The sequence below is a fragment of the Aspergillus clavatus genome, genomic scaffold (assembly GCF_000002715.2).
Source record: "Aspergillus clavatus NRRL 1 1099423829794 genomic scaffold, whole genome shotgun sequence".
In the NCBI taxonomy this organism is placed as follows: domain Eukaryota; kingdom Fungi; phylum Ascomycota; class Eurotiomycetes; order Eurotiales; family Aspergillaceae; genus Aspergillus; species Aspergillus clavatus.
In genome coordinates, this window is record NW_001517105.1 from 458,893 (window position 1) to 471,373 (window position 12,481).

Below are 12,481 nucleotides of genomic sequence, written 5' to 3' on the forward strand. Positions count from 1 at the left end.
GAATAGTGTACTCCGTACATTCACTTTCATCTAACCTGTTGCCATTGTCATTATTAAACATATATAATATATCATTGAAGCCTGCATAGGCTCCTTAAGTCCTAGCACATCATCAGATTTGTCCCCGCGCTATCCACATAACTCCCCTCGGAATCTTTTATTCACATATCAACTGCTTAATAAATAGGAGTCATCTCTACCTTATTAGAAAAATGCACAGCTTAACTAGACAATCTGCGAAATTCTGGACCTGACTCTGTTCCGCAGAGTTACAAGACACAGGTGTCAATCAATCCTCATCTTTTTTCTCTCTCTCCTTTTCAGCTCAATGAATCTTGATCTATCGATACAATACCAGGTCAGCATTTACTAGTCACAACTCACACGCCATACAGACCCAGTTCTCAGTAATGACCTACCTACTACCAGCCTACTCGACTGCTGGCTCTGTCTCATCGTCCAGGAGTGCGTTATCTTCAATCTATCTCCACGCCTGAGGCACCCAGACTCATCACCCTTGTATGACTCCATTGCTACCTATGATCGACCATAAACCAGTCGCCAGAGCCGTTTAGATCTCTATAATTTCCAATGTTGTAAATTTAAGGATCTCAGGAGGCCTATGATGCTGAACGTCACCACTATAGATGGGCTAGAAACTTATCTTACCGCTAGAAGAAGACACTATGTACATTTTAGTTGCTAACAGCAGGCTTAATCAAAAGGAGATTACACTTGGGGCGGAAGTTATCCCTTTGGGCGTTTCCCAGGGACTTTGAACGAGAGCTCAGGGCAGTCTGTGAGGACACAATGTCCTTACCCATTGACCAGTCCTCGTCCTTGATATCTTTGGATGGATCGGCACAGAGGCCCTCCCGGTATACCTTGAATCAGTCGCCAGAGCCGTCGTACGACTCGACATTGCGGGAAACTTTGAACATGTAGACCTGCAGAGGCCCTGGATGATTCGTTTCAACGCTGGACGCGAGCTGGAGACAAGCTCTGTGCTGGGAGCCACTGTATACACCTTGGTGTTCGCCGCGGACTCTATCGAGCTCTGGTTGCAGTGGAAGTCATTGCGCAAGATCGCAGAGGAAGACTAGGTTGGTAGCCGTTGCTCCTCCGGCGAATATAGTTGGAGAGCAATTGCATTGATGATGGGCTTTGAAGAGAACAGATTGCCCCAAGACCAGCGGGGTGATTCTTGCAGAAGAGAAGAGAATGGATTGATTGAGCTTCAACTTTCCATATCTTCTCTCTCTCTCTCTCTCTCTCTCTCTCTCTAAATATATATGTATTCGTATGTATACATAGATTGCATAAGTAAGCAATTATTCTACTTCCTACGAAGGAAGGAAAGGAAATATGAAATGAAAACTATAGAGATGGCTGAACGAACGCATGAACAAAGTCCGATCATCCAAAGAAACAGTGATGACACAAAATTGACTGTTACACTCTGGGCCTCTCATCGCTAACCCCCCTGCCTGGCATCTACTACACATGAACCGAGTGATCTAATCTGTCGTCGCTCTTTCAATACGTAGTAGTATCCTGGATTTGCCCAGGGTCGCTTCTCATATATTCTAGCAGTCTCTTGAAGGGTGATCACTGATCAAAGCCCCTGGAGTGCTGCCAGCTTGTTAGACGTACCTAGGATAGCTCTAGCCTTATATGTAACATGGAAACTCGCGACAAACGCATACCTAGCTACCTACGGGCTACGGCGGCCTAGTGAAATCCTCAGCACCCAGAGACATCATAAACTGCCTTTGACCAAGTTCGCAATTGGGCTGGAAAGGCAGGCCAAGTTTCAGATATATGATGTTCTTCTTTTCCTTTTCCCCGACCTAAGACAAGACGATTGACGAACACGTCCTTGGAAAGCCAGAAGCTTTGGTCGCTTGCCAAGTCCAGCCCCCTTGTGGATCCAGCAATGACGGGTCCATTCAGAGTCAAGATGGGTCCTGTGGCACCTGTGAGCGTGGTTGTTGGCATGGACTATCTCGCTCTGTCGAGGAGCTGACCATGAAAAGAGAGCCAAGAAGATATCTTTTTTTTTTCGAGTCTAGTAACCCTATCGAGGGACTGCCGACCTCTGTTTAGCTGATCCCGTAAAATGTCACCTGTCAAGAGATACGTTCTTCACTGTCTTAGTTCTTGGCTACTGGTTGTATTTTGGTTCATGTTCATGCCGCGGTGTTTCTGGAGTCTGTCTAAGACATTATTAGCCCCTAGTCCCCCTACTAGTTCAACACGGCTGATAGCTCCGAGTCCCATCAGGACGAGTGGGTCATCCGGTTTTATGGAGTACAGACTACTCCGTAGCGAGGGTCGATTGGAGAACTGCTGGATCCTTGTCGAAGTGGGCTTGGTTGAAGCAGTGACTCTGCCAACACAGAAATTTAATATATGGCTACAATGGATGATTTTACCCATGTATACAACTCTTCATATCTCGCTACCCGTGCGTCTCGGTATTTACATAACTAACCAGCATAGATCAAGAAATCAACAGATTCATGAACCTTCCGCCCTCAACCTCCAAGTCCAGAATTGTGATCGTAAAGCAAAACCCAACTTCTAAGCAGCCATGAAGAATTTCCAGGTGGCATCAGGAGCCAGAGAACTGCCCACACCAAGAGGAGCACTATCATGACCGCCGTCATAGGCGATGAAAGAAACCGGCTTCGAACAGCCCTTGAAATCGGTGCGCACCGAGCTCTTGCTGCCAGACGGCGGTGCGCCAATGTTGGCTTGCTGGCATCCATTGTTCTGCACAAACTTCTGCGCGAGGCCGACGCCCCCATTGAAGGGCAGCACGCCATCATTGATACCGTGGATGCCGAGGTAGGCAATAGGGTCATGCCCACCATCACAACCACTGATCACGCCGCCGCTCAGAACCGAGACAGCCTTGAACTGTTTCGCGCGCGAGCAAGCTAGCGAGTATGACATGCCGCCGCCCCAGCTGAATCCCGTGGCAAAGCGAGAGCTCTGGTCCACGCAGAGGTCCGCCTCGACTTGCTTGATGATGGCATCGATGAAGGCGACATCCTCGCCGCCGTTGTTCGCCCAGCCGGCATTCTTGCCGTTGGGGGCAATGAAGATCGTGCTGCCCTGGGCGCGCGTCTCAAGACCGTACCAGGGCTGGATACTTTCGCCGTTGGCAACGTTCTGCATGTTGCCACCGCGCCAGTGCAGGCCAAAGACAAGGTGGTATGCGTGGTTGTTATCATAGCGGTCGGGGAGCTTGAGTATATACTCTCGGCCATTGAGGTGGATGACCCCGTTGGCGAGGCTCGGGTGCTTGCCACAGCCAGAAGAGCGAGTTTCAGCAAGGGCTGAGGGCGTGAGGGCGCTCAGCGCCAGGATGGCCGAGTATAGTATGGTTGGAAGCATTGTAAGAGATGTACGTTGACAGAGGAATGATATGAAAGATGGATGGTGCTCGTGGGGCGGCTGAGAGTCCTACTTAGAGTCATCTTGATGGCAACTGGTGCCTGGTATTTATAGGAGCTCGATCGTAGGGTGCCAGATGATTATAACCTTCCGGCTGAATGTCGATCGTGGATTTCTTCCATTGCAGGAGAGAAGATCTGCAGAATGCTGTGTTTGAGGATGAATAGACCTGCCGGAGTAATTGTGTGCATGATGCATCACCACCGCGACTTGACAGCCATCGTCCATTCAGCCATGCCCCAGAGAGCTCTTTTTACGGCAAGCCATTTGCAGATGAGCGGGTATGCTGTTACAGTTGAACAAACTGGGGAGTCAAATAGGCTGCCAAGACGGCTGCTAGCCCTTTGGCCTACGGGGTGATCTGAAGAAGTTACCCAGAACCGCCGGACGGCTCATCGATCAGTCGCCAAGGAAGGATGAAAGCACGCCTAAATGGCGCTGCTCGGTAGGTTGACATGCCTCTCATCTGCCGACGGGCCTTGCTTTGCTCAACTAACTGACACATTATATGACAGGATCGTCGCATCGTGCAGCCAGAGGCCCAATTGAAGCGTGCGACTTGCTGAAGAAACACTGAATCACGAAGATAGCATTCAACCTCAGAACCGGTTAATCTACCCCATACTTTGAGCTCGGCCAACTGGCTCGCTCAGCCAAGATAACCACCATTATTGTTACCTCGGCTCAGAGTACATGGGTGACACTGACCGCGGGACACTGGCATTTGGTGAGCTTGAGTACATTTCCATTGAGACAGATGATTCGTCTTCGGCAGGCAAAAGCTATGCTCTGAACCGATGACTATAAGCGTGTGCCAATGTACACCCTCGATGCTGGTCGTGCTCAAATCCTTCATCTGAGTGTCAGGGCTCACAAATCTCAACGACACGCGGTGCGAAGTGGATTGGTTCGCCAGATCTAGAGCCACAGTGTCTCAGACTTATCGTAGTCGCGAAGACCTATCGATGTTTCACGCTGACACCGACACATAGGGGTACTGTGCCAAGGGGAGTGGTCTTCCACCACATGGCCCAACTGTCTGCACTAACTACCGTACCCACTGTACTATACTAACCATCAGTATAAGCTACAAGCGACGAACCGTCCGTATCATTTTCTGAATCTTGACCAGGTCTGAACGAGTATAATCTGGGATACAAACCATAGGGTTGCAAGGAAAGAGAAGGCAGTGTGCGCCCAGCCTTGAGAGAGAAAGATTCAAAAGCGTCGAAATCTCCAACCGAACCGGCCCCTGATATTTAGGGCCAGGATGTTGTGGAGTCTCTTCCAGGGAGTCGGGACATTTACTTGAAACAACCAAAAGCTTTGGCCTTTGGGCGCTTGAGGGCATCCGGTTAGGTCCACCGACCCGCCAACCTGAAGCGCGGACGATAGCCGTTCCTCGCTTGGCATGTTTTGGATATACTCATGTTACTAAGAATGGATACCACCAGTAGTCTATGGCCAGAACTCCTGGATACTGGTTCTTCGGGGCCAAAGAGGGTATTGAGAGATCAGCGCCTATAAAGAAGAACGATCGCCCTTTCTCATTGACCTCAGCAGATTCAACTCGTTGTCTGTCTTTACTTTTGCCTCTTTTAATCCTACAATCTTTTGCTTCTTGGGCCGGTCCCTTCCACTCATTCTTGTATCAATACTAGATCTTCCACTCTCTTTTTTTTTTTTTTCTTGTACACTTCTCAAGATGAAGCTCTCCCTGCTTGCCCTCTCGGCCATTGCCCCCTTGGTGTCCGCCCATTACTTCTTTGACGTCCTGGTCATCGATGGCAAGGAGACCAAGAGCAATGAGTTCGTCCGCTCCAACACCCGCCCGGCCAAGTACAACCCAACCAAGTGGGTGAATATTCGGGATGACATGACCCCTGACGTGACCGACTTCCGCTGCAACAAGGGCGCCTTTACCTTTGCTGGCAAGACCGGCACCGCTGAGGTTAAGGCTGGCTCCAAGCTGGCAATGAAGCTCGCTGTTGGTGCCACCTTTCAGCACCCTGGCCCAGGCTTGGTGTATATGTCCAAGGCTCCCAGCGCCGCCAAGGCCTACCAGGGTGACAATGAATGGTTCAAGATCCATGAGGAGAGCGTCTGCAACAAGAACGCCGACTTCACCAGGGATGCCTGGTGCACCTGGGGCAAGGACCGCATTGAGTTCACCATTCCCGCCGACCTTCCTGATGGAGAGTATCTTATCCGCCCTGAGCACATTGGTAAGCGCATTCCAGACGGGTGTCTTCACCCATGACGTGACCACGGTCCTAACACGAATACAGGTGTCCACGGCGCTCATGTCGGACAGGCCGAGTTCTACAACACGTAAGTCCCAAACCCGCCCCGTCCAACCCCCTGGCTCAATCACATCTTTCTAACGGAAAATCCCAGCTGTGCTCAAGTCAAGGTCGTCGGCGGCGGCAACGGCACCCCCGGTCCTACCGTGAAATTCCCCGGCGCATACAAGAAGAACGACCCGTCCTTCAACTTCAGCATCTACCAGGGCTACAAGGAGTACCCCATGCCGGGCCCTGCTGTCTGGACCGGTGGCTCGGGCTCCCACTCAGGCTCCAACGTGCATAACGCCACCGAGTCCACCGCTCCTGAGACCAACGCTTCCCCAACCACCGCTCCTTCTCACACCAGCGCTCCCCAAGCCACCGCTCCCCCTTCGAAGGGAAGCACCGGTACCTGTTCTGGCCGTCGCAAGCGCAGACACGCTCGTGCCTTCGACCAGTAGACGCGGTCTGGGCTCGTCTTCTCGGTCCTCTTGCTGAGGGTTGGAATGGGGTTTTCTGGGGATAGGTAGCCGGATGGTCTCGTTCGCGACTCCATGCCGTTGTTTGTTGGTGAACGTACACTGCAGCTTATCTTCTATCGAGAGAGGTAAAAATACTCTAATAGAGTTTGTTTGTTTTATACGCGCTTCTTCATTACACGCTCCCTGTATACTAGTCAGAGATATAGCAAGTCTCGAGGTGTAGAGCAACCGTATTGATTAAACCACTTAGGATTTCTGTACCTAGGATTAATATACCTGTATAGAAATGAGTAGACTAGTGTATATACCGTCTTAATATCTTGTTACCATTCACACAGTCAAATATGGTATCCCGCTACTGCTCCTATTCCATATTGTCCTCGACCAGTTATTTCGACCCTTTCCCCACCCATATATCTACTTGCTATAGGGGTCTTCTATCCAGATAGCGCACAAGCTCGCCAAGCTAATCTGCACGATGCGGCTTATCCTCGTCCACTTGTGTGCCGGAGATGAGACTAACCTCAAGGCCCAGCAGGTCGTCGGAACTATCCGCGTTATGGCTGAATTCACTCCTCGCCGACAAGAGACCCGCCGTTCTGCTCAGAAGTGGCACCGACTAGATCAGTGCAACCTGCTCAAAAGACACGGCATTCTCTCTTGTTGTGCAATTGTGTAATTCACCTTTTTGAGCTTCATCATACTCCGACGCTGACGATGTGGTTTCCATTCCAAACCAAATGAAACGCAGTCAGCACTCTAGCCACTGAAATTAGGGCGAAAGTCAAAAACCGCATGCGCAAGTCTTTGAAAAGAAGTGTCACCACGACCACCATAGACCTTCATATCCAACCCGACGCCCCTTGGCCTATATAAAGGCGCAAGTCCATAGTAAACTCTCGCGCCGTATAGCCGGATAGAGCGGATCCGGAGTCATCGCACCGAACAAATCTACCACCGCCTGAAGCATGGCAACGAGCCGAGAGCAAAGGGAAGATCGAACTATTGCCGTCCGAGAAATATGCCGACGAGAGACATACCCACCATACTCGACAATGGGCCGGCCCGCAGAAGCGAATCGCGACAAACAATCCTTCTACTCTTGTTATCCGTTATCCCCGCGAATACTTTTTCCGCACCCCCGGCAGTCAGCACACACGGATAAAAACCACTTCCGAGCGCAGGACTGTGGGGATACCCAACGAGTCAGACGGAGCACTCCAGACTCCGGTGCATATGACAGCTGTCAGACTGACTCGGGGTTCAGCAGCACTTGCGCTAGCAGACCTCGTGGCTGGGTCTCAAGAGATGGTCCCACACTCACAGATGCAGGGTCCGGACTGATTGATCTTATCGATCTGTGCCTTGGTTCTCATGGCAACACCATGGTTATGTGAGTTGAGGTACCTCGGTGATACCCATGGGGAGACGTGCGATCTGCTGGGTAATTATGGGATGCAAGGGTTAGCATTTAAGTCATCGAAATAAAGAGTCATAGAACAGTTAATTTCTCTTTGAATCTGATCAGGAACAAACTTCCGTGAAATTGAGCCACGTGACTCGCCAGCGCCAACCTACAGGGAAATAGAATATGAGCCTGAGGCACAAGGTATTAGTCATTACTCACGTGCAAGCACTAATGACGTCGACCACCGTCCAGGATCACTGCAAATAGACCGAGGTTATCCAAGATGATGCTCGAATGACCACACCTACCTCTCCCGAGTCATTTTTTTCCACTGGCTTTCTGACTCGCCACTTCAGAGTGATTGACCGACCGACTGAGCAATGATCTCCAACTACATCCTGTGCTACCCTACTCACATCAACAGGGATAGGGACAAGGATAAGGACAAGCGAGCAAGCAAGCTCTTCACTACAAGATCATCTTCTCTTCATCAAACACCACCCAACGTACTCCGTACTTCGCGAGAAGAATCTCCCTCATAATCATCCGGATTATGTCAAGATGAGATCAAATCCAACTTCCATATCCATATCCATATCCATATCCATATCCGTTTCCGTTTCCATGCATATGCAATGTGCATGGCAATCCCCAGACACAATACAGGCTCCGCAATCCTCGTACCCGTAGATCCCTGGCCCAACACCACCACCATCAATGAAAAATCAACAAACAGACTGTAAAACGGGAAAAGTGGGAACGCCAAAAAAAAAAACTCCGTCCCCACTCCCCGCCATGGCCAGACCACCCGCTTAAGCAAAACTCTGCATGCACGACCGCCTCATCCGGCCCTTCTGGGATGGATTCCCGGGTCCGTGGTGTAGTGTATGTACTATGCACTATGCACTGCGGTGCTCATCTGGGGGGAATGGGGGAATGGGGATACGAGTTGGGTTTTGCTGACGGTAGTAGCGTGTGGACTCGATTCTCTGCAGAGATTAGGGGGAAATCTGTATACAGACTATTGAGGATAGACTACACTACTGTATGAGACTAGAGAATACGATTATAAGAGTGCAGACTACCTTAAGGGTATGGGGTATGGATGGCACGGCAAAAGTCCACCGTTGGAAGTGAGACGGGTCGGGTTTAGATTGCCGTCCCGCGTCGCCGAGGTCGATCCCTGTCAGTCTTAGTGTAGTTGTGGAAGTGGGAGATGTTGTATGTACTCCGTATGCATGGTGCTGATTGCGTCCGGGGATTGGCTTACATCAGGATGATATAACTATTTGATTAGTTTCTGATTATGATTATGGTTAAAGGATTGGAAATTGGAAAACAGTTATTTGGCAAATAGATAGATAGATAGATAGATTGATTGATGATTGTTGGAAAGTCTAGAGTAGGGTAGGGTGATAGTCGAGTATAATAGACAAGAAGTGAACTTTTGGGTATATCGACGGGAATAAGCCAGTAAGAAGTCCAGTCCAGTCCCATCCCATTCAGTCCAGTTCTGCTCCGCTCCATGCCAACGCCAAAATCCGATAGGAGAATATCCCATATTATAAGTGTAAAGAAAACAGATAAGAAATTCGTTATAGTGTACAGGAGTCATTAGAAAGGGTAAAAAGACATCGTGGTCTCACGACCGAAACGTCTCATCCTTGGTATGACGCCACAAGCTGCCCGGGAGGAGATTCTGTTTCAGCAGCGCCAGCTCCTTCTGCAGCGCGGCATTCTCGTCCTGCAGCTCCTGCATGTACGAGATGGCATTGGACAGGATCTCCGACTTTTTCAACGAGGCGGACGAGCCGCTCTTAGTGGGCTTCTGGACCCCGCTGCCCGACATGGCCTTCTCGAGAGCCACAAACTTGGCGTTCATGTTGGTGCGGTACCGCTTCTCGATGATGTTGTGGGCGGCACGTTTGGCGGCGTTGCGGCCCGAAGCGGTCTGCGAGTCGGTGGACATGCTGCGCGAGTTCTTGCGCGAAGAGGGAGCCGGGGAGGCGGGGGCGGGAGCTGGTGTGGGCGAGATCATCTGCGCGGGAATAGAGTACTCCTGCGGCGTGATCTCCGGGCTGGAGGACCAGCGAGGCACCTCACGAGGTTTTTGAGTGGTGGTGGCGGTGGTGGTTCTGCGGCGGGTGTTGGATTTCTCAACCGTGCGGGGAGAGACGGCTTGAGCATCTGGGGCCGAGTCCAGAGAGGAGACGCGGTAGGCGGGAGACCACAATTGATCATCACTTTCGAGATCCTGTTTTTTTGATTGTTAGTGTCGATCATTAGATAGTACATGTTATGGAGATGGAAAGCCTACCGATGAGACGGAGTCCTCGCCAGAGTGGGAGATGGCAAACCCGCTAATATCAGCGGGCGGCGCAAAGAGATCCACGGGGAAATCCTTTGGATCGAGAAGCATATCGTTGGGGACATCCATCGGGAAGGTCTCCGGGAGCATGGTGTTCAGCGAGAAGAGATCAATGGCGCTGTCATAGCTCCAATTGGCGGACAATGGATCGGGGCCTTTGGGCTGTTGAGGGACGAAGCGGTCCTCATCGAAGAATGCCATGGCGGCATCAGGTCTATTGTATGCCATGATGGTGGTGGTGGTGTGGTGAGTGGATATGAGATCTGGTGATCTGAGGCAGGTGATGCGAAGTGCAGATGCAGATGCAGATATAGATGTAGATATAAATGGTTGTGAAGCTTGAACCGTGGATGAGGAGAATTATAGATTTTGGACAGGCCACGCCGAGAGCTATATAAACAACTTTCGTAAATCCCAAGATTTGATTATTCTCCGTGGTTTAGGCCGAAAGCTCGCCCGAAGGTGATGTCAGAACATCTAGACTCGTGGCAGTTGTGTACACTACTGTACAGTAGTGGTTAGAGAAAAAAAACAACTCAAAGTCCCCAGTACCTACGACTGGTCCGGTGAAGTGCGACCGAGATCACCCCAGCCCGGATGCAGAGCATCCAGTCTCTCTCGGTCGGCTCCGATGGAATACCGTTGATCATCTTTTTTTTTTTTAGGGGAGTTTTATCAAATCAGAAGGCAACCTCCGAGACGAGAATGACAGGCAGAATCAAGATCGAAAAAAAAAAAAACAAAAAGGTACAGGGCCGATGAGTGCAGAAAATTCCACGCTGCACAACCGTTGGACAAGCAGGGAGAAAACGGAACAATTCGTCTGCAGGCAGCCAATCAGCGCGCTGATGCCAAGGTGCTTCGGCCGAAACTCGTCACAGGCTCAGCTGCAGTCGGGCCCGAATCCACGGCCGGTATGTACTTAACCCAATCTTACCCTGCTTGCCCTAGAGAAAATTTAGATTACGGTTATCCAGATACGCCCCCTTGTTCGTCTGTCTTGGTTTGGTGGCGGAACTGATTTTATCCCTCATCTCGTTGATAGATGAAGATACTACGGAGGATGGAGTAGTTTAGGTATCTCTTTCCTTAGTCAAGCGACAAACAATCTTGGCTGGATGATTGAGATGAGGACGTCCACTTGCCATGATGGAATAACATGAACATGAACAATACTGTAGAGTGTAGAGTATACGGCAGTGTGTACTTGATATGCCCTCATCGAAGAGCTATCACATATACCATCTGGAAATGGATATGGATATGGATGTGGATATGGATGTGGGTATGGACTATGGATAGATATGGATAGATATGGAGCAAAAAACACACAGATCACATCCTCCTCGGTACCTCTTCCAGTTCCAGCCAGCCCAGGCTCATGATTTAGCACGGGTACTATTCAGATCCAACTACCGATCAATCCATCCTCAAACAACACTACCTAACCATTAGTCTCGCCCATCAAACAGCCATCGGAATCCTGAGTTAGTAGATACCTAGTAATAGCTTCATCAGAGTCCATATTCTGTAGTGAATAGTGATAGTAGTATCTACCTACCGCTCTGTTTTTGATGCACTCCTAATCCTCCTTCCTCCTTCACAGTGGACCAAACTACCCCAGATAGCGCCGGACCCGACAAGTCTGAAACCCACCCTGCATTTTTTCCTCCATACTTCCCCCAATCAGCATGCGTTCAATCCAGCTGACATGTCCCGATTCTTTCGCTCCTCAGTCGACCGTCGGGTGTATCCGCGGACCAGTATGGGGAACAAACCGGCGCGGATGCCGGATCCCAAGGGTCTGGCTGCATGCCACAATAGTGGTGTGATCCCGGATGATGGACAAGCCTGAGGATTTTCCTCCTAACAAGTAGTAGTCTACTCAGGACTCTTCTCAACGTCTCACTAGCCCACTCTGCTCATTAGTCTGGATGAAACTACGGGCGCTAGTGTTTCCATCACGGCGGTGTTTTACAGTTTTACGACGGTCGTAGTTAGTGTTACCAATCGACCCTGGCACGTCAGCGGCGTGCGCCTGAGGAATATCGTTGCGATCGTACTATCCGTAAGTAGGGTCCTACACACGATACTAGTGAGTACCTGCTTAGTAACGACTAACTGGACCCTACGGAGAACCAATTGACCTATCCAAGGGGACCTGTAGACTGTCGGATCTAGTGGGACGGGACGAGACTGGTAACCTCAAAGCCTGGGCAATAAGGTTATGCTCAGCCCAGGGTCAGAGAGTTAGAGACTTAGAGTCAAAGTCCAAGGGAACCACGGAGTCCGCGAAGACCCATCTATGGACAGGTGATTTGAATTCCGAATCACAAAAATCAAATCAAGATTCGGAGGTGATCCAGAGGAAAGTGAGGTGACTTTTTTGTTGGTGATTCCGAGATGCAAATTCTCGCCCGAGATCGCGGCACGGGTACGCGTGACCCTGGGACCGGGTATGACTACGGGTTATTCT

The 12,481-nt window shown here is 50.3% G+C and overlaps 5 protein-coding genes across 5 annotated transcripts, besides 7 other annotated features; 2 read left to right on the top strand and 3 right to left on the bottom strand.

The window, feature by feature from the left end:
• Positions 1–810: 810 nt before the first annotated feature.
• Positions 811–1,103, top strand: ACLA_055040 (uncharacterized protein; the record flags this gene model as incomplete). Its single annotated transcript, XM_001274882.1, has 2 exons — positions 811–908; positions 956–1,103. The coding sequence occupies 2 exons, from the start codon at positions 811–813 to the stop codon at positions 1,101–1,103; spliced, it is 246 nt and encodes an 81-aa protein (XP_001274883.1).
• A 150-nt stretch (positions 1,104–1,253) lies between these two features.
• Positions 1,254–1,283: a microsatellite.
• Positions 1,254–1,284: a microsatellite.
• A 1,299-nt stretch (positions 1,285–2,583) lies between these two features.
• ACLA_055050 (alpha/beta hydrolase family esterase) lies at positions 2,584–3,402 on the bottom strand (the record flags this gene model as incomplete). The annotated part of the gene is made up of 1 exon (XM_001274883.1): positions 2,584–3,402. The coding sequence occupies one exon, from the start codon at positions 3,400–3,402 to the stop codon at positions 2,584–2,586; it is 819 nt and encodes a 272-aa protein (XP_001274884.1).
• Positions 3,403–5,167: 1,765 nt separating this feature from the next.
• Positions 5,168–6,208, top strand: ACLA_055060 (lytic polysaccharide monooxygenase auxiliary activity family 9 protein; the record flags this gene model as incomplete). Its single annotated transcript, XM_001274884.1, has 3 exons — positions 5,168–5,687; positions 5,751–5,793; positions 5,860–6,208. 3 exons carry the CDS (start codon positions 5,168–5,170, stop codon positions 6,206–6,208), a joined length of 912 nt encoding a protein of 303 aa, XP_001274885.1.
• Positions 6,209–8,216: 2,008 nt separating this feature from the next.
• Positions 8,217–8,248: a microsatellite.
• A 742-nt stretch (positions 8,249–8,990) lies between these two features.
• Positions 8,991–9,020: a microsatellite.
• A 96-nt stretch (positions 9,021–9,116) lies between these two features.
• Positions 9,117–9,151: a microsatellite.
• A 128-nt stretch (positions 9,152–9,279) lies between these two features.
• Positions 9,280–10,233, bottom strand: ACLA_055070 (putative HLH DNA binding domain protein; the record flags this gene model as incomplete). The annotated part of the gene is made up of 2 exons (XM_001274885.1): positions 9,280–9,891; positions 9,955–10,233. The coding sequence occupies 2 exons, from the start codon at positions 10,231–10,233 to the stop codon at positions 9,280–9,282; spliced, it is 891 nt and encodes a 296-aa protein (XP_001274886.1).
• A 211-nt stretch (positions 10,234–10,444) lies between these two features.
• On the bottom strand, positions 10,445–10,655 carry ACLA_055080 (uncharacterized protein; the record flags this gene model as incomplete). Its single annotated transcript, XM_001274886.1, has 2 exons — positions 10,445–10,506; positions 10,562–10,655. 2 exons carry the CDS (start codon positions 10,653–10,655, stop codon positions 10,445–10,447), a joined length of 156 nt encoding a protein of 51 aa, XP_001274887.1.
• A 596-nt stretch (positions 10,656–11,251) lies between these two features.
• Positions 11,252–11,323: a microsatellite.
• Positions 11,299–11,323: a microsatellite.
• Positions 11,324–12,481: the final 1,158 nt, after the last annotated feature.